At 37.1% G+C, this 25,602-nt stretch overlaps 1 protein-coding gene across 4 annotated transcripts in view; it reads left to right on the top strand.

Annotated features, from left to right (window-relative positions):
• The window catches only part of SBNO1 (strawberry notch homolog 1), a 34,580-nt gene extending 12,595 nt beyond the window's left edge, over positions 1 to 21,985 (top strand). For all 4 annotated transcript variants that reach the window (XM_049805856.1, XM_049805854.1, XM_049805857.1 and 1 more), the window contains 27 exons: positions 354 to 450; positions 1,544 to 1,704; positions 2,732 to 2,865; positions 3,013 to 3,103; positions 4,037 to 4,198; positions 4,750 to 4,885; positions 4,963 to 5,068; positions 6,329 to 6,482; positions 7,697 to 7,879; positions 8,078 to 8,175; positions 9,434 to 9,585; positions 10,166 to 10,363; positions 10,659 to 10,829; positions 10,920 to 11,089; positions 12,007 to 12,138; positions 13,389 to 13,524; positions 13,923 to 14,035; positions 14,136 to 14,207; positions 14,691 to 14,790; positions 15,317 to 15,391; positions 15,645 to 15,791; positions 15,868 to 15,962; positions 16,178 to 16,270; positions 16,737 to 16,874; positions 17,564 to 17,640; positions 18,420 to 18,613; positions 19,568 to 21,985. In XM_049805856.1, the coding sequence (XP_049661813.1) occupies positions 354 to 450; positions 1,544 to 1,704; positions 2,732 to 2,865; positions 3,013 to 3,103; positions 4,037 to 4,198; positions 4,750 to 4,885; positions 4,963 to 5,068; positions 6,329 to 6,482; positions 7,697 to 7,879; positions 8,078 to 8,175; positions 9,434 to 9,585; positions 10,166 to 10,363; positions 10,659 to 10,829; positions 10,920 to 11,089; positions 12,007 to 12,138; positions 13,389 to 13,524; positions 13,923 to 14,035; positions 14,136 to 14,207; positions 14,691 to 14,790; positions 15,317 to 15,391; positions 15,645 to 15,791; positions 15,868 to 15,962; positions 16,178 to 16,270; positions 16,737 to 16,874; positions 17,564 to 17,640; positions 18,420 to 18,613; positions 19,568 to 19,710 (3,528 nt within the window). In that variant the 3' untranslated portion in view covers positions 19,711 to 21,985. The remainder of the gene's footprint in view (positions 1 to 353; positions 451 to 1,543; positions 1,705 to 2,731; positions 2,866 to 3,012; positions 3,104 to 4,036; positions 4,199 to 4,749; positions 4,886 to 4,962; positions 5,069 to 6,328; positions 6,483 to 7,696; positions 7,880 to 8,077; positions 8,176 to 9,433; positions 9,586 to 10,165; positions 10,364 to 10,658; positions 10,830 to 10,919; positions 11,090 to 12,006; positions 12,139 to 13,388; positions 13,525 to 13,922; positions 14,036 to 14,135; positions 14,208 to 14,690; positions 14,791 to 15,316; positions 15,392 to 15,644; positions 15,792 to 15,867; positions 15,963 to 16,177; positions 16,271 to 16,736; positions 16,875 to 17,563; positions 17,641 to 18,419; positions 18,614 to 19,567) is intronic.
• The last annotated feature ends 3,617 nt before the right edge of the window (positions 21,986 to 25,602 follow it).

Below are 25,602 nucleotides of genomic sequence, written 5' to 3'. Positions count from 1 at the left end.
CTGTTAACTAGCTGTTGTGTCTTCAAGGCAGTTTTCTTTTATGTCATAGTTTGGATTTAATATGCTGTAAGAAGTGTTCCTTTTTTAGCTCTGCTTATGTGAGTTTGGAGCACTCAAATCTCCTTGCAAAGGAGAGGAACTTCCCTGACTTTGTGTCTTTTGAAGGGTTGTTCAGAGTATAAGAAATCTACATTTCTGTCTGTAGTTTTCCCAGCTGCTCACTGGTTCATCTAGTACATGTGTTAAAACACTCAAGTGCAAGTTTGTGCTCATTTAATTTCTCATGTTCACTTCCAGGATGTAGAGCATTAACAATGTGCTGTTTGGCTAATGCAGGTATTTCTGTATTCTAGAAAGTGCCAGCAGTAAAAGAAGAGGAGGAACCTGAGGAAGAAGATGAAGAAGAAATGGGCCATGCAGAAACTTACGCTGAGTATATGCCAATAAAATGTACGACCTAATGTTTTGTTACGTCAAAAGGCTGAAATGTTTTGAGACCTAATTTGTTATTTATACTTCTGTAGTTACTAACACCAAAAAACAGATGGGTTACTATCTGAATCAAGTAAAAAGGGCCTGAATTTGGGGTGGGTTTTCCTAGGAAATTTTTCTCTTATATAGCGCTTGGTTTTGGATGGTACGCAGATACCTTTTAATAGAAAAGAAATTTAGTGTATCTTTGAGCAGTTTCAGAAATATGATTGTGAGCCAAGATCAGGCTTTTTTTACCTGTGTTAAGATGCTTTGTGCCTCAGCAGAGGAAATTTTGTAAAGGTATTAAGTGGTCACTGCTACACTTAAGAATCTAGTTTTGAGTCTTCTGGTGTGAAATTAACCTAAGCACATTCTTCCTGCATTGTTCCTGACTGGAGAGCTGGTTGGGTTTTTTTAAGTGAATCTTTTACTGCTTTTAATAGCCATCTCTTTTTTTCTCCTTTCTCTTCTTTATTGTAAAAAAGCTGTTACCTTGTTTCCTAGGTACATTGCTGACTTGCCATAAAAGCAAGGCAAAAAATTTTTCATAGATTTTGTAAATAAATGGTTAATTTTTATTGTCACTGATGAGATCTGTCAGCAATTAAACCACGTCTGTTCTAAATATTTTCTCCTCTCATACTGCTTAAAAACAGCACTATATAAATAGTGAGAGGAATGTTGCTTTTGTGATTCTGGCATCTTGAGGCTACATCTGGCTTTTTGGAAAGGCAAGGTTCTGACCAGTTTTTCTCAAACATGTCAAGTACACAAACACTTTAATTTTCTATGAACTGAATTTTATCTAATTTCATAAAAATTTGAGGAAGGTGGTGAGAAGAGAAAGTTAAGATTGCAGTTATGTAAATTCAGGTTAATGTATTCCTTTTTATGCGATGCAGTTTAACACTTGACGTACTCTTGCAATGAAACGTAGTTGTTCTTGAGTTCAGCCTTTGCAATGGACCGTTGTAATTTGTTTTGGTAAATATGACAACCTGTGCTGCAGCAACAGAACTCTGTATTATGTTTTTATCTTCTCCCTTCCTCCCCCTCCCTTTTCAACCAGTAAAAATTGGCCTACGTCATCCTGACCCAGTAGTGGAAACCAGCTCATTATCCAGTGTAACTCCTCCTGATGTGTGGTACCAGACATCAATATCAGAAGAAACAATTGATAGTGGCTGGTTGTCAGCTTTGCAACTTGAAGCAATCACTTATGCAGCCCAGGTATGCTAGACATCAGTACAGCTTAAAAACTAACATAGAATTGAAGAACTACCATCTAACAAGTGCAGCTATGTCAGTTTTACAAGGAGATAAAATAATAAGAGCTTAAAGGTTTGAGTTGCATTAGAAGGCAGTAGGTGAGCTTCAGTTCAGATAAATGTGAGGTAATACACATAGGAAAGCTTTGTCTATGCCACTTCCATGATACTGATCTCAAACTGTCTTAAAAATTAGGAAGGACATCTTGGTGGTTATTTTTATTTTTCTGAAATAACTTAATGGCTGCAGTAGCAGCAGGCTAAGAAAGCCAGTGCTGTTTGGCATTATTGGGAAGGGTATATAGAACAAGACTGGGTGTTATTTTGCTGCTATATTAAACTTCAGTGGGCCCACATCAGATGTTCCGCATGCTGTGCTTTGTGTGTCAGGGAGGAAGGTAGTGAAGTTAGAGGACATCTAAAATGGTCAAAGGAGGGAAGAAGTTGCCTCATGAAAAGAGACTAACAAGGCTGGGATGCCTCAGGCTGGAGAGGAGGAAAATGAAGGGGAATGAGATGAAGGTTTACATAATCAAGAAGGCAGTGGAATCCCACAAAACAAGAACAAAGCAGAATTTGGTGAAACTGGTAGGAGATTGGTTTAAAATGGATAGAAGAATACTTTTTTTACATAGGCAGTGGGTGTCTGGGTCTTGCTCCCACAAAAGGCTGTGGAGGTGCATATCAGTGGGTTAAAAAAAAAAAGCAGCCAGTCTGGTGGTAGGCACTAAAAGAATTAGACATGTACAGCAATTTTACAGCAATTTTAGGTGCTGAAGGAAGGAGGGGGAGAATGCATCACATGAAACAGTTAGGCTTATATGCTCTCCCGAAATAAAATCCTCTCTTCCTGCTGTCAGGAGGCTGCTTGGCTGGGTGGACCACTGGTCTCATCCAATAGGATGTTTCTTATGTTTGCTCATTTCTGACAATCCACAGTGATGTGTTCTGGAGAATGGGTACAAAGTTTTTTGTTCTTTCTCCTACAGCAACATGAAACATTCCTGCCCAATGGAGACAGAGCTGGATTCTTGATAGGTGATGGTGCTGGTGTAGGAAAAGGAAGGACCATAGCTGGAATAATCTATGAAAATTACTTGTTAGGCAGAAAAAGAGCAGTCTGGTAAGTGTCAGGATTTGTTAGAGCAGACACTGTAGTGACTATAGTACTTAAATTCAGTGTAATCTGTCTTCCAACAAATGTTCTAGCAACTGCTTTTTGAAATTCTGCTGTAACTTACAGAATATATGCTTTGTTTTATATCTTCAGGTTTAGCGTGTCAAATGATCTGAAATATGATGCTGAAAGAGATTTGAGAGATATTGGAGCAAAAAACATATTGGTTCATTCATTAAACAAGGTGTGGAAACTTTTTACTATGTACAGTTGAGGCAAAACTTTAGGTACGCTTGTGTGACCAGTTGTGCATGTTGACTGTTTTAAGAGCAAGAATGTACTAATTTCAATAAATTTGCTGTCTAGGTCTTGTTTGACAGGCCTTAATCTTATGAAGAACCACACAGTGCTTTAAGTTATGTAAATAGGCCCCTTGTAGGATTAAGTTATAGGATGGGATTTTTTTTAAATTACTCTTCAAGCCACTACTGAAACTACTAGTAGAGTATTTTCTAGAAGTTGAAATGTTCTTTAAATCTTTTAGGCTTTGTAGCATTTGAAATTTTTCCTATCTCCCAGTGCACATTTTAGATGTAATACATTTTGTATGTAATTCTTGAATAATAGACTTTCTCAGTATTTTATTAAAGCAGCAGTAATGTGTACAGATATTTTTGGAGGCTGCACCTCTGCTCAGGATTAGCCACTTACATATATTGTGAAGTGTGATTACTGGTTGAATTCACTGAACTTAGTCTGTTTTAAGTTAGTATTTTTGCTTTGTGACATCTTAATTTCTAAAATACAGTAAAGCTTTAGAAATTTTCATTAATGGTAGCAGCTGCAAATACACTTGTCCTGTTAGCTCCAAGGGATGCACTGAAACTAAACCCTTCAATTGTATTTAAGTTAACCATGTAGTCAAAGAATGTGGCTATTCATCTTTTGAGGCCTCAGATCTAGTCTTCCTTAAATGTATTTTTAAGTAAGGCCCTGTATAACCCCTTAACCACATTACCATATGCCAGCTGTGCCCTAATCATGATGTAGGGATACAGGTGGTTCAAATTATACACACCTTAACCTTAAGACTACCAGCATTCCTTAATCATATGGTAGATGGGTTGTGGAGAGATCTCTTGAGTAATTTCTGTAACTTCTTATCTTTTTATTGCAGTTCAAATATGGGAAAATTTCTTCCAAACATAATGGAAGTGTGAAGAAAGGTGTCATCTTTGCTACCTATTCTTCTCTTATTGGTGAAAGTCAGTCTGGTGGTAAATACAAAACCAGATTAAAGCAGCTTCTTCACTGGTGCGGTGAAGACTTTGATGGAGTTGTATCCTTTATCTGGAGTTCAGTTGATTATAAACAAATTGCTATTGAAGCTTACATGTTTAAAGACAATCTTGTATTTTTATTGGCTGGTGTTTTTAGTACTGGTTTTTATTCATTACAGTAATTGATTGCACGTGTGCTCTGACATTAGACTTGGAAGTTTTATAAACTTTGTGCCAAATCTATTACCACCATATTGTTGCCACACAATTCTGGTACAAGAGTGAAGCTTCTGCTTTTTCTATAACGAACACATAAAATAATGATGTTTAAGAACCTTAAGTTTACACTGACTTTTTTCCAGTGAATTCTTAAAAAAAATTTTTTTTAGCATCAACGGCATTTTAAAGAACTCAAGTGTTGGTAATTGTGCTCTTAAATACTTACTAGCTAAATATTTTTCCCAAAGGTTTTAGTGAAAAATGACCAGTGTCTTTTTGAGTTTACAATTTACTGCTGCCACCTATTGTAATTAGCAGATTTCCTTGTCTTCTGTTTTAGCTCCCCATTCTAAAATAAGTGGGACAAAGTTTTTCCTTAATCACAGTTCAGATTGTATTTGATGAGTGTCATAAAGCTAAGAATCTGTGTCCTGTTGGTTCATCAAAACCAACAAAAACAGGTCTGGCTGTATTGGAACTTCAAAATAAACTTCCGAAAGCCAGGGTTGTTTATGCTAGTGCCACAGGTATGTACCACTTAGTTTGCGTTAAATGTCTCTGTATGTTTTTACTGGCAGTGGTACAGAGTGTGTTCTTCTCCTAGGTGCATCTGAGCCAAGAAATATGGCATATATGAACCGTCTTGGAATATGGGGTGAAGGAACTCCATTTAGGGAATTCAGTGATTTTATTCAGGCTGTTGAAAGAAGGTAATATTTAAAATGGCTATAGCAAGAATGCATATGGTTGTGGTTGACTGTACTTTCCAGTTCCTTTGTCTTCACTTGCTCACAGTCCTCTGCAAACTTGTCCTGTCACACTAAGAACTTTCTGACTCTAGCTTCTAAATCTAGAAGAAATTTAATTTCTCTTATGTGGTGAAAAATGGGATGTTTCCCTCACAAAAAATTTTGAGAGCTTCAGAAGCTTGCTGGGAAAACAGCCCTCTTAAAATGTGGGTGTTATGAAATGAAAATATGTTGCTGCTCATCATGAAAACACACTATGTACTGAATATGCTCAGTATAGTTGATGTCTCACTGTATGCAGAAGTCCTCTAATGTTTATGTATTCAGCTTAGGCAGTTTAACAAGAAGTCTTGTTCTTGTTCTTTCTGGCATAAGAACCCAGTTCAGAAAAATTATGTATGCTGTTGCAAGGTAATTTGTATTTCAGAACTTATTAAAAAAAACTAAATGTGAGAGGTCAGTAGGAAATGCAACTGCTACATTCTTTGGTAGGTGAGCATCTTAATATATTATGTTTTGCCTACTTAAAATTTTGAACACTTCAGAATGCTACAGTAGGGCTTAGTATGCATCTTCTTGCATACCATCTACATGATGCATGATTTTTCTAGACTGTGCAAGTGTAGTCTCCACTTCATTACTGAGTACATATCAAATAAGCAATAATGAAATTACAGGCCCAAGCTTGTGAGTAGGTTAGCTTTGCAGTTGACTTGAGCTCTCAAGGTGTTGCTAAAAGTGTGTTCCTGTTGAAGAGAACCTAAGTTACCTACTAGTTTAATTCATACAAGCACAAATCTGAATATCTTAATACAGTTTGTATTTATTATTTTAAATCTCCAGTGGAGTTTATAAAATTGCAGTGCAAGATTTTGTATATATTTGGACCAACTTCATTATCCAATTACAGTTTGTAAGGTACTGTTCTCCTAATGCATGCTAGGTCATTTGGCAAAAAGTAACTATTTGAGTGTTTATACTGCCTGAGATACACTTAATACTCATGAGGCAGGGGTATAGTTTTATGTGAAGGCTAAATTTCAAGACCCCCTGATTGGATGTGTTTAATGAAACAGTACTAATGATTTTGAAAACACATTCCTTCACATTTGAAAGCATGCCATTTTCTTCTAAAGCACTTGAGGTTGTTTGTTGGGTTTTTTTAACAAATCCTTGCTCTTGAAAATTCTAATATTGACTTAATTTGTTCCTTTATTTTAGAGGTGTTGGTGCCATGGAAATAGTTGCTATGGATATGAAGCTGAGAGGAATGTACATAGCAAGACAGTTGAGTTTTTCAGGTGTAACTTTCAAAATTGATGAAGTTCTGCTTTCACAGGAGTATGTTAAAATGTACAATAAATCTGTGAAACTGGTAAGAATGCCTTTTTAAATTTGCTTTCTTACTGAGTTCTGAGAGGTTGGAGTTACTTCGTTTAAACTTGAATGCTCCTGAAATAGCCTGTTGAGAGACACGAGTGGCATCTTCTTGTCTCATCTTAGTGTAAAGATTTCTCTATTTAAGACTTGGCAAAAGCTGTTAATTCTTGTTCTGAGTCAAAAGCTGCAGTTCTGGGTGCATCTTCCAGTATCATGCCACGTCTACTGCCTTCTAGCAGTACTTCAGAGACTTTGGTCATTGTTGCCTAAGATGCTGTCACCTGTTGGTTGTATTTTTGTACTCAAGTCCTCCCTCTTCAGGCAACTGAGCTGAGAATAAGCTACAAAACATTAGGCTGCATGCACTTCTTCATTGAAGCAGTATGGTGGAGTGGTGCTTGTAGTTAAACAGTGCAGGGTGGTAGTTTTAATCACGTGGCAGATCAAATCTAAAGCATTGAAGCTGTGGTTCCCTTCAATGTTTTCATCTACCTACTGGTTATCTTTTTTCATGTTGTTCTTAAGTGTTTCCTCTATGTGCTAAGCTGGGTGTCTTTTTCCAGAGTGCACATTCTGCTTGTACATTACCACTGCTGTATTAGATAAAAATAATTACTCCTTGGACATAGATTAAAATGAGCAGGGTCTTTATCTGCGTAAGAGGTCCTTAAGCATGACTCTGCATTCATGTTGTATAGCTACAATAATTAAAATTTTTTTTTGACAGGTGTATACCATCAGCTGTAAAGGGGCAGTTTATGAATGTTGTTTAAAAGAATCACTAAACTTGTGTGCAAAGCTTATGTTACCTAATCTGGAAACAACTGGTATAACAGTGTTGTAAAAACAAAGGCAGTTGTTTTTTTCTTTTCTTAGGATCTTGCTTTGTACTTAATTATTGGCAGAGCTTTTGCTTTAACGTGAATATAGTAATGGAGAAACTAGATAATTAGAAAATATTGTGTATGTTTGCATTGGTAGTAATGTAAATGCATCTGTTTTTCATTATGAGAGTAATTATCTTCTGAATTTACTAAGCCATAGCTATTTTCTTTTTTGTGAGCTTTGATGTATGATGAGTTTCCTTGACTTTGCGTTCCCATAGTACTGTAACTTTAAACTTCCCTTTTGCTTTATTTGGATATTAAGCAATGTACCTGTGTAGCCTTGAAATGTGACATGTGAAGCAATTAACATTTTCTTCTTCAGTGGGTCAGTGCTAGAGAGAGGTTTCAACAAGCAGCTGATCTTATTGATGCAGAACAACGAATGAAGAAGTCTATGTGGGGTCAGTTTTGGTCAGCTCATCAGAGGTTTTTCAAGTACCTTTGCATAGCATCTAAAGTGAAGAGGGTGGTGCAGCTAGCTCGGGAAGAAATCAAGAATGGGAAAGTAAGTTGATCAAGACCTATTTTTAAGTATCTTCGTTAAACGTAAAGCTATTAGGATTTTCTGTTTATAACACAAATATCTTCAAAAGCTTGCTACTACTAGGTCTGTACTTTATGGTATTGAAGTTATTTAATGAGCAAAAATAAACTTCAAGTCAGTCATCTTGGTGACAATGCCTTATATTCATTTGTCCTTTAGTGTGTTGTTATTGGCCTGCAGTCAACAGGAGAAGCAAGAACGTTAGAAGCTTTGGAGGAAGGTGGTGGTGAACTGAATGATTTTGTTTCTACAGCAAAGTAAGATTGAAGTTTGTTGGAACTGTCCTTTACAAAACTAACCTTAATCCATGGTAGTATGTGTAGTAATTTGTCCTTTCATGTATAAAACATGCATCAGCGCACAGAAAGATGGATATCCTTTAAGTACCAATATTCTTTACTTAAGCTGCCTGTACGTAATATCTGACAGTATAGCTCAAGTGAACCATTGATTAGTTCCTAGTTCTACTGGCACTCTGAAATGATGTTTTCAGGTGTGAACAGCTGGTACTGTTCTTCTCAAACTGGGAGGAGAAGACTTGCCAAGTGTACACTGCATTTATACCAATGCAAGTTACAGTCATGACTTCCGTCTCTTATCAGATGAGCCAGATCTAGTCCTGAGACTACCTTGCTGAAGAGCTTAATAAATTAATCTGTCTGTCCTGGTTTCGGCTGGATAGAGTTAATTTTCTTCTTAGTAGCTGGTACAGTGTTTTGGATTTGGTGTGAGAATAATGTTGATAACTAAAACATCAGTGTGTTGTTGCTAAGTAGGGCTTATCCTAAGTTAAGGATTTTTCAGTTTCCTGTGCTCTGCCAGCAAGCAGGTGTACAAGAAACTGGGAGGGAGCATAGCCAGGACAGCTGACTTGAACTAGCCACAGGGATATTCCATACCATAGGATGTCATGCTCAGTATATAAACTGGGAGCAGTTGGCCAGGAGGGGCAGATTGCTACTTGGGCATCAGTCAGCAAGTGGTGAGCAATTGTGTTGTGCATCTCTTGTATTTTCTTGGGGTTTATTTCTTGTATTTGTTATATTCCATCATCATTATTATTGTATTATTGTTATTATATTTCATTTTACTGTAGTTATTAAACCGTTCTTATCTCAACCCACAAATTTTACTACTTCTTTACAATTCTCCTCCCCATCCCACTGGGATTGGGGAGGAGTGAGCAAGAGGCTGCATGGTGCTTAGTTGCTGGCTGGGGTTAAACTACAACACTGTCATTTAAACTCTGAGCAATAAGAAAATGGCAGTAGCAATACCACTTTATATCAAAACCAATTTTAACAAGTTATAAGTAACAGTGCTGTAAAGTAAATGTCTTCTGCTTTTAAGAAGGTGACAAATACAGTAATATGGGTGATAATTATACAGAGTGCTTGCGTAAAAGCATTCACAAGGAATAATTCTTAAGAGAAGTCAAGCAAGCTGTTAAAACGTTAGAGGTTTCTACTTTAAATCAATGCAAATTTGACTGAAGAACCCTTTTTTCTTAAACAGAGGAGTATTCCAGTCTCTTATTGAAAAGCACTTTCCAGCTCCTGACAGGAAGAAGCTGTTTAGCTTGTTGGGAATTGACTTGACTGCTCAAAGTAATAACAATTCACCCAGAGACAGCCCTTGCAAGGAGAACAAAATAAAGAAACGGAAAGGTAATGCTTAAGTTTTTACACTAATGCCATAGTGAAAACAGCAGTTTTAGAGCTGCCTAAGAATGAACTCTGGGAAAAAAATATGGGAATGTAAATATCAGTACAATAATTCATAAAAGATGATGTATTACAAGTTCCTAAGACTTTCATTAGAAACTTCTATTAATAGATTTAAAAAATGCTGCTGAAGCAATATAACCTTTAAATTGTGGTTACTTTGCTCAAAATTGAGTTGATCTAGTAAGGGCCCATATCCCAAAATGCCTTGCATCTGTCAGACCACTTCCTGATGCAGTCATGCAAATAGCAATTGTTTTCTTTTTCTTGAGGCCCAGTAAAGAGAAGTCTAATACTACCCCCCTTCCCAAACTGATTATATTCTTACCAAAAAGTAGGTGATCATAAAAAAAAAATTGGGTTTTACTTAAAACTTAGATTAGATTGTTCTAAACAGTTCTGGTTTTAGAAGTTGAATATTTTGCTAGTTTGTGTATGGTGGTGGTAAAACAAACCTCAAAAGTAGACTACAAGGTCTAAACTAACTTTTTTCTTCTGGGGTGGTGGTGTTGACGGAATTTAGGTGAAGAAATAAGCAGAGAAGCCAAAAAAGCTCGCAAAACAGGTGGCCTTGCAGGTAGCAGCTCTGATGAGAGTGAAAGCGAGTCTGATGCTTCAGACAACGAAGAAAGTGACAATGAGAGCTCCAGATTTTTGAGTTCTGGAGATGATGATGACTTCAACCCATTCAGAGATGAATCCAGTGAAGATGATGAAGATGGTAAGACAGTTTAAATGTTTCATCAAGCAAGTAGCTGTACTTGCAGATAGTAAACATAAAGTCTTTCCTAACCATTTCAATGAGCCAAAAATAAGTGTTTGATAAGCATGTAGTTTAATTCTAATGAGACTGGAATTAGTACTAGAATGTTGATTTGCATCTTCAAGTAGACTGTGCACTGGAGTTCAGGCTTTCCTAAGTTACCTTTTATAATTAGAATGTCATTTTTCAAAGGAAAGGATGGCTTTTTAGTAAATGCTTAAAACTTTTTAAAAATCACTTTATTTAACTTTAGATCCCTGGTTAATTAGAAAAGAGCATAAAAAAAATAAAGACAAGAAAAAGAAGAAGAGTATAGACCCAGATTCTATTCAAAGTGCCTTACTAGCCTCTGGTCTTGGATCAAAACGACCTAGCTGTTTTACTTCTACCGTTGGTACCACCACTTCTAGTACCAACACATCAGGTAAGAATAAGTTTCTTTAAGGTTGATTCACTTTCTTAGCAGTTAGGCAGTGAAATTCTAAATTTTAAAGAGTCTCCCTTTAAATTTCAGCAAACAGTAACACAAACAGCAGCTTTGTAACAAGTCAGGATGCTGTTGAAAGGGCCCAACAAATGAAGAAAGAACTGCTTGATAAACTGGAAAAGCTGGCTGAAGATCTTCCACCTAATACACTGGATGAGCTTATAGATGAACTGGGTGGTCCTGAAAATGTTGCAGAGGTAGGCTGGTGGTCACATTAAGAGAAAACTGATGGGGTTTTTTCTACTGCAGCTATACATCATCTGGCTGCAGTAAATCAGTGTTGTCATTCTTCAAGGTTGTATGTGACCTAAGTATCTATTAAAGAGAACTTGTTTAGCCCTTTTAGACAGTAATCTCACAGGGATAAAAGTATAGCTTACTTCTGCTGAATGCCTCTGAATTAAAAAAAAAAAAAAAAGGCAAAAAACAACCAACAAACAAAAAAAAAAAACCTAAAAAAAAACCTTGGAAGATTGTGTTAGAATACAGAGAAGAGGTCTGAATGGGTAAATAGGTTATTTCTGAGACTGATAGTTTCTTGTTGGGTGTATTTCTCTAATTAGCTGTAGTCAATTTGAAGCTGGGTATATAAAACAGAAAGCAGCTTTAGTTCATCTTCCTAGGCAATGAAGATTAAGAACCTGTATAATAAAAATGTGTTAGTGAAGAGCCTGGTGAATTATTATCTCTTTTTTTCTCAGTAACTTTAGAAAAATGTCTTTTTGTAAGCTACCTGTCTCTTATCAAGTAGAAACATCATTGTGATTCAAAAGACTGTTAAAATCAGTGACAATCTCAGCTGTCAGTTTATTTTCTTAGTACTCTTGGTAAATCCCTTACGGACAGTAGTATAATACTGTGTCATTTCTACATAGATATGCTTTCTTACACTTTTGAGTCCCTGGGTTACCTCTAAATAAGTGTTCCGCGTAGCAGATAATGGCATCAACCAAAAATAATCCAGGTTCTTTAATGTAATTTTGTACTTGGAGTAAATTGCTGAATCTATTTTAAGGTTGGTGTATGAATAAATAGCATCATTGCTTGAAGTTTTTGGTCATGTACAAATTTTTGTATTGCTATAATGAGCTTGTATTCCCTTTTATTTTTAAAGATGACAGGCCGCAAAGGGAGAGTTGTAAGCAATGATGATGGCAGCATATCTTATGAGTCAAGATCTGAACTTGATGTGCCCGTTGAAATTCTGAACATCACGGAGAAGCAGAGGTTCATGGATGGAGATAAGGTAGTCCTTAAAAGAGATGCAATTTAGAAAAACTTGTCAGATGCTGTAGTGACATCGACTGATTAAGCTATTCAAGTTGTGGCTCTATCATTATCGCACACTGACTTTTTAGGTACTATAAGTACGTACTAGTTAGAAAGCATTTTCTATTCACTGCTGTGTGTGTTTTTCAAACCAGTATGTTCAGTAGTTCTGTCTAATGTGGCTGCAGCATGCTTTAAAGGTCAGGCCGTAGTTTGGGTGGCCACAGAGGCCTGTGCTTAAGAGGTGTGTACACGTGTGCCAAACTGAAAGCTAGCACCTCTAAGCTGGTCTTGTAGACCAGCATATGTTTAAAAGACAGATTAAACCCTTCACATCTTTGTGATTCCTTTATCTGGATTACTGTGCACCTCTGCTTCCAAGAGGAAATAATGAAACTGAGAAATGGGTAAAACCACTGACTAACTTGGTATGAAAAAACTTTCAGTGAGGGGCTGAAGGGAAAAGGTGGAGGTTGTTTACCTTAACAAGGATTGAGAAGTAATGCTGGGAAAAGTGATAGCTTTTGTCCTTTACATTGCATGCTGAAATAAAATACTGACTGGAAAAATGGTAGAATTGAAGCTGATAAAAGGGAGAGGGAGGGAACCTTTCCTGTGGTTCACTTGGGATATGCTACCACAAGAGGGCAAATCAAGTAAATGTAGCTGTGGCATGGAACTTCTGTGGTCTGTTGTTACACTTGAGGGTAAATATTCGTGCTCCTCTAAGTGACTTGTACACAGTCCAAACATTTACATTCTTTCAAGGCAAATGCATTCAGATGCTAGAACGGCCATATCTTCTTCCTTATACATTATTAGCAGCAACTTTTTGTCTTCTCTGTGTTGCTTGCTATCAGAACAAGTCTCCCTGTGTCCCTCCCCTTTTCTTTCTGAAATGCAGGCCAACATCAGAGAAACCTACCCTTTGGAGTGGCCAGACTGCAACATATTGCCTTTTTTGTTTGCACAGAGAAGTGTTGCTGAAAAGTAAAGTGAAAACCACTCCTTTCACTCAAAAAAAAATCGTTAGCATTTCAAACTCTGGTAGAGAACCATGCTCTTTCTCTCCTCCCCCTCCCTTCTTGCAATAGGCAGACCAAATAACAGTGAAACCATTCCAGACCCATGTTAGTAGTAATTGTAAAATTAAATTTTTTTAGAAACTGAAAACTGAAGCTTGATCTTGGATTTGTTGCTAACTAACAACTCCTTTCTTAATAAAAGAACATTGCCATAATCTCGGAGGCTGCCAGCTCTGGTATATCATTGCAAGCAGACCGTAGAGCTAAGAATCAGAGGCGGAGAGTTCACATGACTCTGGAGTTGCCGTGGAGTGCAGATAGAGCAATACAGCAGTTCGGTAAATAACTTTTTTGTATCCTTCCCCTAGCAAACTCAGTAATACTAACTGGATTTACTGCTAATTTGTGGAAAATAAGATTGACTAAGCAACCTCTTAAGGACCCTTCCAGTCTCCTTTACCCATAAACAGAATTAGCTTTATCTGTAGTCATAGCTAATGGTCTTGAAAGTTTTGAAAGAAATCTAGCAAACAAACTTATCAAGTGTCTTTATGAAAGTTGCCACAACTCTAGAGCATTTCTGTACTACCTTCTATTGGCTGTATTACAGCAGAAACTAATTTTCAGCAGGATTAAGTTCTAACTTCTTTCTTTACTCTTTGCAATTCATTGTTTATTAGAAATGTTCAATGAAATGGAACTTATTTAACATATGTGCTTCTACTTGATTATCCAGGGAGAACTCATAGATCCAACCAAGTGACTGCTCCAGAGTACGTGTTCCTAATTTCTGAATTGGCAGGAGAGCAAAGATTTGCATCTATAGTTGCAAAAAGACTGGAGAGCTTGGTAAGATTGTTTCAAGAAGTCTGTTCCTTCATTTGAGAAAATACGACTTGGATTTCTGTTTTCTTAAAATTGATTTAATTACAAAGGTGTGTCTTAACAGGGAGCCCTCACTCATGGTGACAGAAGGGCTACAGAAACTCGAGACCTCAGCAGATTCAATTTTGACAACAAGGTGATGGTTCTTTTTCTGTTTGAAAGCTCATGCTGTGGTGCCTATTCCACAAATGACCTGTTGAGGAAGGATTTCTTCTAACACCTGTGAAGTGTTTTACTTTTAACTGTATTACTTCCTGATAGGAGACCTCTTTTTGAGACACCCAGTAAACATTCTTATTTCTGTTTGCAAAGCTGTGTGGAACACAAATGTGTGTAAATTACTACTTCTGCATTTGCTAACAATCCAAGTTTTAAGTAAATTGTATGTGTCCTCTCAGTCACAACTGAAAGATGAATTTGGCAATTCTAATTAGAAATTAAGACTGGGCTGTTTATATAGTGTAATTTATAATTGAAAAGCTAATAACCAGTGCCCTTTATTATTGCAGAGAAAAACACTTTATTGTGAATAACAAATACTTGTTAAACCTTGTGTGCTTGGGGCTAAGGCACAAACACTGGATCACATTGTTAGAGCAACTTTCTTTTTCTTACACAGTATGGCAGAAATGCTTTAGAGATTGTCATGAAATCCATTGTGAACTTAGACTCCCCAATGGTCTCACCGCCTCCTGATTTTCCTGGAGACTTCTTCAAGGGTAAGTATAATTCACTGGATGTAATAGATATCTTTTGATAGTATGCAGAAAATGCAAATAATTTGAGCTAGAAAACCTAGTTACTATTTTAAATTGATCAGCTGGCCCAGATAGGCTCGCACTGGATGTTATTCCTATGCATGTTGCTTGAATGTTGAAGTTCATGTATGAAACAAGGTATGTGAACTCTCTCAATATAAGGCATGTTCTGTATCTGTTTGGCCAAAGTATTACATACAGTTCTTTAACTTCATTTTCCTGTTATCTGTTGCAATGTCTTGTTCTCTTGTGGGCTCATGTATAGTGCCATTAGTAGTTTTCCCTGCCTGTGCTTTCTGGAAGGACAGAAGGCAAAGTTCTGTCTTGCTTATTGATGTATTGGGTAGAAATTGCAAGTAGTGTATTTAAGGGTTGTCGGAAGTTTTGGAGCTGGATCCTGAAACACGAATGCTAAACAAGCTGTTACTTCATTCGTTTATTTTTAGATGGCAAAGCATCTATGGTTTAACTTCTTTCTTTTTCCTAGATGTTCGTCAGGGATTGATTGGTGTAGGCTTGATAAATGTAGAAGACAGATCTGGAATACTAACGCTTGATAAAGGTATTTGCGTGTTTAGTGTATCTGTAGAACATTGCTAGGAAAATCGTATATCATGATAGTGGATTCCTAGCAACAGCACTGAAGTTGTAATTATCTAAAAAATCACTTTTTTGGGGAACTTAAGAATGTTTTCCTTGTTTCTGAAATAATGGATTTAAGTAGTCTTTTTGAGACTCTGAATACTGATTGAGAGCTTGTCATCAAACTTAATCTTTGTTGACCTAATACATGTATTTCTTATTCTTTTTTTAAGATTATAACAATATAGGGAAATTTCTGAATAGAATTCTTGGTATGGAAGTACATCAGCAGAATGCTTTATTCCAGTACTTTTCTGACACGTTAAATGCAGTCATTCAAAATGCTAAAAAGAATGGAAGATATGATATGGGCATCTTAGGTGAGTAAATCAGTTTCTCAGTACTCTTGTACTTTAAGAACAGAGAAACAGAATAACTCTATCCTTTCCTTTTAAGATTTGGGCTCTGGGGATGAGAAAGTGAGGAAAGCAGATGTTAAAAAGTTCTTAACTCCTGGATATTCTACCTCTGGACATGTAGAACTATACACAGTAAGTTAATTCTGTATCTTCTTTGTATGAACTAATGAAACTTGCTTGCCAGTAAGTTTTTTAAAACATAGCAATCAGCTAAGCATGTGCTAAGTGAGGGAAGGTTCCAGGCCTCTCACCAGGCAATATTTGGTTCTATGGTTCTGTAGTTTCTATGTATGCAACTGTTTTAAAGTTTGTTCCCATTCAAATACCTCTGTATGGCTCTCTTCTAGATCAGTGTAGAGAGAGGAATGTCTTGGGACGAAGCAACTAAGATCTGGGCAGAACAGACAGGTCCAGATGATGGATTTTATTTATCACTACAGGTAAGATTCTTTGTCTCTTGGATTATGTTCAGAGAAGTTTTTTTGGGGGCTAACCAAATATGCTGTCTCCTCTGAAAAATTTACTGGGTAAATTACTTACAGTTCAGTTTTGCAAAACGCTTTCAATCTTATACTAAAATTCATGTTAAGTTTGTTTCCAACACTAAGTATGAAGCACTCCTTTTTAGCTGCTCAGGATATTTTCTGATAGGAATGTGAGCCTGAATTAATAGCTCTTATTTAAACCTGCATCAAGAAACCAGATGCTTTCACTGTAAGGAAAAGTTGTGATGTTAATGTAGATTAGTGGTACTGTCTTCTAAAGGTGTCCTTGTTATTACTTGTTGTCTTACTGCACACACACATGCACTATTACTCTGTAAAGAACACAGTATGAAATCACTGAAGGTAGATACTGTCAGCATGTTTAAACTTAAAAAGTTTTTGGCTTGTCTTTCTTTTCCAGATAAGAAATAACAAGAAAACTGCTATTCTAGTAAAAGAAGTGAATCCTAAAAAGAAGCTTTTTTTAGTATACAGACCAAATACTGGAAAACAACTCAAACTAGAAACATGTGCAGACCTGAAAAAGAAATATAAGAAGGTAACCATTAAAATTATGCTAGTTTTAAACTTAGAAAATTTTGAAAATAAATATAAGGACTTTTTTTCCCTGGTACTTTTGTGTAATTTTGGCAAATCAAAAACTAGGCTTATTTTTCTAGAGCAGAGCTTGTATTTAGGTCTTTTTAACTGGGTCTGCATGGTTTCTGCATTCCTATATCTAAACCTTTCTGAATATAAGTAGTCTGTGGTGTGGTAATATAAAATGAGGGGGTTTTTAGGGTCTAGCAAGGAAAAGTCTTGCTTCTGTGTAAGGTGTACAAACATGCTCTTAAATAAGCAGCAATACACAGTGTATCCTAAGCTATGATTCTGAAGTTTCAGCTGTTGGCTGATAAAGTTTGGATTATTTTGTTTAGAGGCTGGTAAAATACCTAACACTTCTCAAACAATTTTATGGTGTTAAATTTGTAAAAAGAGGAAATTCCGAGACCAGGTTGATTTATTGGAAAAACTCTGCAATTCTGCTATGTTCAAGGATTTTACTCATCCTTTGAGATGGCATTTCCATTGAAGAGCCTGAAATTATAATAATGTAAGATAACGTACCTCTCTTCACTATCATAATGTTGGTGGTCTCTCTTTTCTCATAGTAATGACCAAATTGCTTTTGTTCTATGCAAGTCTTGGTGTGTTTTACTTTATTCCCACTTTGAATGACTTTTCCAGGTACCTTCTGAAGATGCTCTGCCACACTGGTTAGAGCAGTACAATTCTTCTGCGGATACCTGCACCCATGCTTATTGGTTAGTATTCATGTACATGTAGATGCTTTAAGTTAAACTGTTTACCTAAACTGCTTTATCACTTCTGTTCTTCTGCTATTCACATGATTTCTTGTTTCTTGCTTAAGAAAAATTGTCCCATGACCAGTCAAATGACCCAACCTTTGAGTAGAAACATGAAGCTTTGCATTTGCCCTTGAAGTCCTAATGTGTTAGATGAACACTAATGTATGAATTGCACTCCAGCAGAAGTATAATGACCCAGGAGTAGCTTCTCCTTTAAGTGTCTTGATCTAACCTATTATTGTGGTAGGATAGTTCCAATGTTATTTGTGGGGAAAAAATATTTATACTCATATAGAGGTGAGATAGATGTCAAACAGCTGGTTTTGTGCTACCTCTTCTAACAGTGTTTCTGAACTCAGTAGCTGATGTCTTAATTCCTGAGGAACAGCATAACTGGTAGAAGTTTCAGATTAATAATGGAGTTTCTGAAATATACTGATCAGATACCAGTTTCATAGGTAACAGATTCAGGTTCTCGGGTGATATAAATGAGTGGTATCTTTGGCTTAAAGCTCTGCCTGTACATTTTGGAGATGTGGTCCTAAAAAGGCCAACACTTCTCAAAGCTTTACCATTAGAGGCATGCTGTGGATAAAGTATTCTGCCCTTACGGTGTACTTGCAGCCCTCGCTCAACTCTGAGTACGTGTTAAATAACTTCAAGTCTTTTTTAACTGAATTGGATACTTTCTGTTTGCAGAATTCTTTTGAAAGCTTTTTTTTCCTCTGCCGTAGGAGAGGCAATTGTAAGAAGGCAGGCTTGGGATTAGTCTGTGAAGTGGGACTCCGCTGTCGAACTTACTATGTCTTGTGTGGTTCAGTATTGAGCGTCTGGACAAAAGTAGAAGGCGTTCTAGCCTCTGTGAGTGGTACAAATGTGAAAATGCAAATAGTTCGTCTAAGAACAGAAGATGGGCAGAGGATCGTAGGTAAGTGGCTTGTCTGCTCCTTTATTTCCATTTAGGGTAGGAGGTAGTTGTAACTTACAAGTCACTCAGAGTCACATAAGCATCTTTTTATAAAGTCCTCTACAGGAGAAAAGGCTCATCAGTGTGTATGTTGGGGAGGGGTAGAAGTACAACTGTTGAAATACATCTTCATAGTACAAACACTGTTTTGAGTTAGGTTAAAGGAGGAGGACACTTTTTTCAGCCAGGCTTTGGAACACTTATTCTGTCAGTTCTTTTGACTTACTAGGAATAAAAACATCATATTTGGCCTGTTCGAGCCAAGCTATCTTTGAAACCATAAGGGCTCCACTTTTTTCCCCACTTCTGGCAAAGAATAGTAAGCCCTTTAAATGGTTGTTTTCATGGGTTTTGAGCTACTGAAAGTCACATGTAATCAGTTTAAAATGACTTCAAGATGATGTCATTTCTTGCTGCTAAATCTCTTAGTGAAGCCCTCATAGCAGGTACCTCAGAGGCTGAAATCTCTGGTTTATTTTTTTGTTTAAACATGGACTTCCTGTGGATGTGTGATATCATGGCAGCTCATACTCTAATAACAGTTTTCTAAGATGTTGAAACTAGGTTTTCCATATTTAAACTTTCATGGTGGTGTAAATTCTGAGAGACTAGAAAAAGCAAAAGTAGCTGACTTCTGGGTTTATGTGTCAGCGGATAACATAAGAATAAAACTTGTCTTTGGGGCAAAATGGCAACTTACTTGTACTACTTCATGACCTAAAGGACTAGTGAAGACTTCTGAAGATAAACCTCTTATTGAGAAGCAGAACTGGTAGCTGTGCTTGATTAGACTTGACATTGGCAATGGTTGCTGTTGACTGTTGCATAAATTAAATGGTGGAATTGTCAGCCTGAGGTTTTAATGAACAAATTGTTTGCATGCTTATGAAACAATTGATTTGTTGCCATTTTCAGGTTTGATCATTCCTGCAAATTGTGTATCGCCCCTTGTAAACCTCCTGTCAACGTCAGACCAGTCTCAACAGCTTGCAGTACAACAGCAGCAGATATGGCAGCAGCATCACCCGCAAAGCATCACCAATTTCAACAATGCATAAGAGGACAAACTACAGGTGTTGACTTTGGTGTTTGAGGAAAAGGCTGTAAAAGCATATCACTTGCATAAAAATCAGGGACAGATTCCAAAGAAATATAACTTTTTCAGTTCACTTGTGTGCTCTCAAATACTTTGGGAATAAAGAGATCTAAAAAGGTTGGTAGAACTGAAAGCCAGCAGTTGTTTATGGTGGTGCATCTGTCTTTCCTTATGCTCTCTGTAGTGCTTCCTGTTTGCTTTTACTTTTGGCCTTTTAAGCTACAAACCACAATTTGTTTGAAAATGCTTGAAAATCCCCAAGCAGGCTTTATTTTTATCTTGTCATACAGTGCTCAGGGTTTAACGCAGTGCATCAATGCCATTGCTGTGGGAGATATCCTTGAATGCATGTATTGAGTATATATATAGAAAATATATATTGGGTTTTTCTCTTCAATTTATGAGTTTGTAAAAGCATGAAACCTAGAGGTTGCACATCATGCATTCAGGTTCCTTCCCAGTTTCTGTTTGACAGTGCATGTCTTTGGAAACGGGCATGGACAGGATAAACACACAAGACAAGAATTCAGAGAGAAACACAATCTTAGTTGTACAGCATTGGTTATTGCATTTTTATAGTGTTTATACCCAGGTGTTGCATTTTTTCTGGTTCTCTCCTGGGGGTTATATATTTGAGTCTACAACATGTTCTTTTTGTGATAAACATCTTAAATTAAAATTAGTTCATTTTTAATGTATTAATGGTATTCCTAATGTGTACTGCAAAGATGGCTGGATGCCTATTTTCCTTAAATTGAAGCATTTCCTTAATCCGAGGTGGTTATGGAAACTTAAGTGCAAATTCACTTCCATCTCGCATACAATCTTATATTTTTTACTTCATTAATGTAATTTAATTTGTCACTTGTAAGATGAAACCTTACTTGAGCTGTAAATTAGAGAATGGGAAACACTTGAGGGTTCCGCTGTATGTGCTGTTTCTGTTACCCAGTAACTTGAATACTGTTTAATATGTTGTAAGACATTGTAGAGTTTATCTGGAGCTGTTTAAAAGAAATTGTAATGTACAAATGTGAATAGTCACTTATCTATAATATGGGTAAGTTTTGTTTTGCCTATAATAGTAGATGTTTATAAGAAAGTGAAGGACAATGTTTGTCATTTCTTGCTTGCACAGGTTGCACTATTGAAAAATTGAGATTGTATAAACCTGTCCAAAAAAACTACAAGATAATGATCTTGTAGATGTCAAATAAAAGTTATTGTACTAACAAGAAGTGGAGTCTTGTTTAGGCAATCACTGTATTCCAAAAAAACTAACAAGTCTGTACAATTGGAATTCGACAGGACTTGGCATGTTCCAGTCTGCTTTAACCAGGCTTTTGTCTTGCAGTCCAAATATCTCAGTTGAACTCATTAATGAGGCAAGAAGTAAACTGTGTTTAAACCTTGATGCATATTTTAAGTAAGGTTGACCTGACAGACTGAGAGCAGCAATCCACTGCAGTGTATGTCACTTCTGTAAACACTCAGTGAGCCAGATTGAAGTGTCATAAAGAGTTTTTCCGTAAGTCACGGGGCCAGAAGTTCCACAACTTCAGGCTGAGGTAAGCTCCCTTATGTGAATTGTTTCACTTGGGGTTCTGTTAACACTGCCTGTGCTGGCACCCCAATGCAGTAACAGAGCACCTGCTTGTCGGGGAAAGAAGTCTGCCTGCTGTCCTCAGCTCCCAGCCTGAAAGGGTCAAGGGGATGAATCCCCTGCACATGCTTGTGAATAACTAGAAATACAGATCGAGAATAAATCAGCATGCTCCCTGCTGCCATAGTGCCTGCTACATCTCTTTAAAGTACTTGTAATGGAGGTGGTAGGTGTGTTGGGAGCTTTTTAATCCTCTGGTAGTAAAGGGAAGCTTGCCTGAGTGCTGTGATACCAGTAGGAGCTGACATGCCCTGGAAAACTGTAGACTACAGACAGGGTGTGGGGCAGGATGTTCATGTGTTTCATACCCACCATTGGGTGTATTTGGCATCCATTCCAGGAAAAGCAATTGGGATTTTGAGAAGTATGTTGACAGATTACTATTGCAGCAGACAGTGAACCAAATAACTAGTACCAGCAAGCTGTGTGTAGAATTTGCTGTCTTTTTTTTATTATTATTATTATTTGGTGTAGAAACTTCTACCATCTGAGATGGTAACACAACATTTTAGATTTTAATCCTCAGAAAGATGGTTCTGGAAGTGGTAGGTTCACAAATGGTAATTTTACTTTTTTTTAAAAAAAAAAAGGCAAGCCATTATTTAAGTACGCTTCAGTTCCTAAGTGCTCTTCTCAGCCTGTTGTGCTAACTTTGGTTGGGATGAGCAAATACTGAGTTGAATATTCTCTGTATTGATAACCAAACCACACTACTTCAGGAGTTTATAGCATATGCTATTTGCTCACACCCTCTTAAACTTCCCATGGACTTGTGTCCCTTGGAGTGGAAAAAAACTGGCAGTACTTATAAGATCTGTAAGAACTGTTCCCATTCCAGAAATCCGTTCCCCGACTTGCTCTCCTTTGCCTGCTCTGCTGCTTGCCACTGTCAATGCTTTGGCTTTCTCATTCAGTTACTAACATCTGCATCCACAGCTCTGGAGTGTTATAACATCTTAAAGGTTAACAACAACAAAAAAAATACCCTTCAAGCTACAGAAACATTTTCTCTTGAAAAATCCTGCTCAGTGGTTGGGGTGTGGTTTTTTGGTGGTAGTTTGTTCCTTGTATGAGCTGCTGATAAAGCTTGGGGGAGAAAAGGAGTAAAAATAGCACTGTGGATGGGATAAGGAACAGCTCTGTGGTATCTTCTTGCAGCACTGCCTGCAAGACAAACATTCTCACAGGGAGGAAAAAGGAGAGACCAATTGTCACGTCATAAATTACCAGGCTAGGCAAGAATGGTCTATTTTTCCTACTTGTGGGGCATTGACCTGCTTCATACAAATCACCATCTGAAATGAATATAAAATTTATAAAGGATAGATGTCTCTGATAACAGGGGCAAAGCTAAATGTAAAGCGGTAGCAACTTCTGTACCCCATGAGTTTTGGAAGCATGCTGTAGAAGGGGAAGATATATATTTGACTTGGGAATTGAAGGGATACAATTTTGGGGTTTCTTTTTTAAACTGTCTCTTGACAGCAACAAAATTCTGACTTGTTAACTAGTTTTATACTTAAGATACATCTGACACAGTAAATGCAATTATAACCCACTAAAAACTCCCTCTGCACAGCAAGTTTTCAGTTTTTTTTCCAATCACTGTATGGTCTGTTGGGAACACACACCTCTTGTAAGGACTTAAAGTTCCCCAAAGATGCCAGTTGTCTAGTCAGTGTGTAGTATTTTCTTTGTAAATGAAGAAAGCTCTGCAACCTGTAAACATTTGTCGAGTGAATTATCAAGGGGTTTTTGTATTTTTCTTTTGTGTTTGGAATAAGCTTCATTCAGATCCCATTGCAGTCTGTACATATATAGAAAGAGTATGTATGTATATAGAGATGTTAAAGGCTACTGAATTATTGAATGTAAATAACTCTTGTTTTCCTTTGTGGGTTTTTTTTTTTCCTTCATGACCTTCCCAAGATGTATTCCTATTTTCTCAACCTGCCAAACAGGCAGTTTGTGTGTACTTTGAAATATATATAGCATATATAAAACTTCCAAGGGATGTGTGCATATGTTGTAGATGTTATATGTTGTCATCATTTTTTTCAAAACTATCAATTGTCTGTCTTTGTGATCCTTTTGATGCTATGTGGTTTTATTTTATATTTTAGTGTATAATGCATTTTTTTGAGACAAATGGATTCCCAGTGTCTTTCAGTGACTGGTACTATTCACTTCTTAGTGCCTGTTATCAGAGAGAAACAAATATTTAAATTTTCATGTAGTTTGTTTTCTTTAGTCTTTTCAGTGTGTTTCAGATCTTGACCTTTAATCCTATACACATTTCCATTTTCTTCCACTTACTACTATCTCCAATTGTGCATTTAGTGAGCTCCTACGAGTCCCAGAATTAAATGCATCAGCAATAGGACCTGCCCACTGTCCTAACGTGAAAGTATGATTACTACATTCATATTAAATGTTAACTGTCTTAAAAGCACTCTCAAAAGGCGGGTAATTTGAGAGTAGAAAAGATGCATCTTTTGTATTTCCTGGGAGAGTTTTGAGCTTCATGTAATGTCTAAATGTGCAAAATTGAGGTAATGGCAATTTCTTACCTTTGAAAAATTGGTGCATATTTTTAATTGCCAGATAAAAATACATATATTTATATCAAAGTTAGAGATTAATGAGAAATCCCTTGAATTGTCTGTCTCTTATTTTGCCCTTAAGCTTCCAGCAGTTGTCACACAGGTTTTGCCCTTCTCCTCTTGCTGGGAAGGACTGTGTCCATACAGTTGTTACCTGAATTAAGTGGTTTGCAAAGTCCGTTGACTGGAGAGTTGTGGCAAGAAGCGTCCAGCTGCAAACAGCAACAAAATACTTCTGGTAGTTTCTGTGGTCAGTACAATGAACATGGAGAAATAACGGAGGTGCTTTTGTCATGTGTTGGCAGCTGCAGTGCGTGGTTCCGTGTCACAGACTCTCAGGGTAAAGACTGACAAAGTTGGCAGAAGTAATAAAGTAATACAACCGCAAACATGCCTGAGTGCAGAATGAGACATGGGAAACCTCGAGGGCTGACGCTTCAGCTGAGAGCAGCATTGGCCTCATCTGCTGCTTAGGCTTTATATTGAGTTTGAAAAACAACAACTCCCTTTTTAAGGCGAAAAATATGAAGGAGGGAAGAAAAGGCTGGAAACACCAGTATTTCTCAGCTGCAATTTGCAACAGCTGAGGGCAGATTGCCTCTAAAAGCTCATGCTAAAGAGAGTGATAAGTAAAAACCTAGCAAGAACTTATTTGATTTGATGTGCTTTGCTATTTCTCAATGGGTCCAAAATAATTTTTGAATAAATTAAGTTTGAGGAAGTAATAAGATTCAAGAACAGGAACTGGACAGGTTTAAGCTAAGGCCAAAACTTGTGTAAGGAATTTTTCGCCTGCTGTGTCGTGAACTGATCATGCAGGTTTTTGCTGAACTGCATGCCATATGTGCGAAGGGTGCTGACATTTCTTTCCAGAAGAAAGACGTCTGTACTGAGAGGACAGACTGAAAGTAATGGATCTGTGGTGCACATAAGCAGGCAGCTTAACCAATATAGAAATACATTTGGATTTAAATTATGTCTTTTGTTCATAAGGTCCTGCAGTGCTTAAATACCTGAATCGACGTGTTGAGTCTTATTTTGTAAGAACCAAGTTTGGCTAGTGTTTCTCAACTCAGTTGTGCTTAGGGCATAACTTTAATGAGACAGGTTACCTGTAGAAGAGTAGTTTTCCTGTACTTCATTTGCACTGGGAAGTATAAAGAAACATTTCTACTGCCATTCCTGATTGCATACGTATTTATGTATCTACTTTCTGATTTGGAAAGGATAACCAGTAAATTCCAGATTTATTGCAGGCACATAATGGCATTTTTATTTGCCAAGTCATTTGATTTATTTTTCAGTCATTGACATGAAGTCCCACGGCCTACTGAGGTTTTACTCAAGGTGGGTGTTCACTGTCTCAGCATCTTCCAGCAATCCTGTGGAGGGGCTGTACTGCACCCTTGCAATAACTTTTGCTGTGATACTACCTCTGCACAAAGAATACGCTATTTTTTTAAAGTAGGACTTTGCTATTAGTACTTCTTCAATCTACAGCTTTAACAGTCCCATGTGACAGAATTCCAAAGCTGCGTAACATTTAAGATGAGTTGTATGTGTTGGTTTTATTGCCTGCCCTAATCGG

Source organism: Accipiter gentilis, chromosome 7, assembly GCF_929443795.1.
Source record: "Accipiter gentilis chromosome 7, bAccGen1.1, whole genome shotgun sequence".
Taxonomy (NCBI): Eukaryota; Metazoa; Chordata; class Aves; order Accipitriformes; family Accipitridae; genus Astur; species Astur gentilis.
The sequence above is the reverse complement of the archived record's forward strand: the minus strand, read 5'-3'. Positions and strand labels throughout refer to the sequence as shown.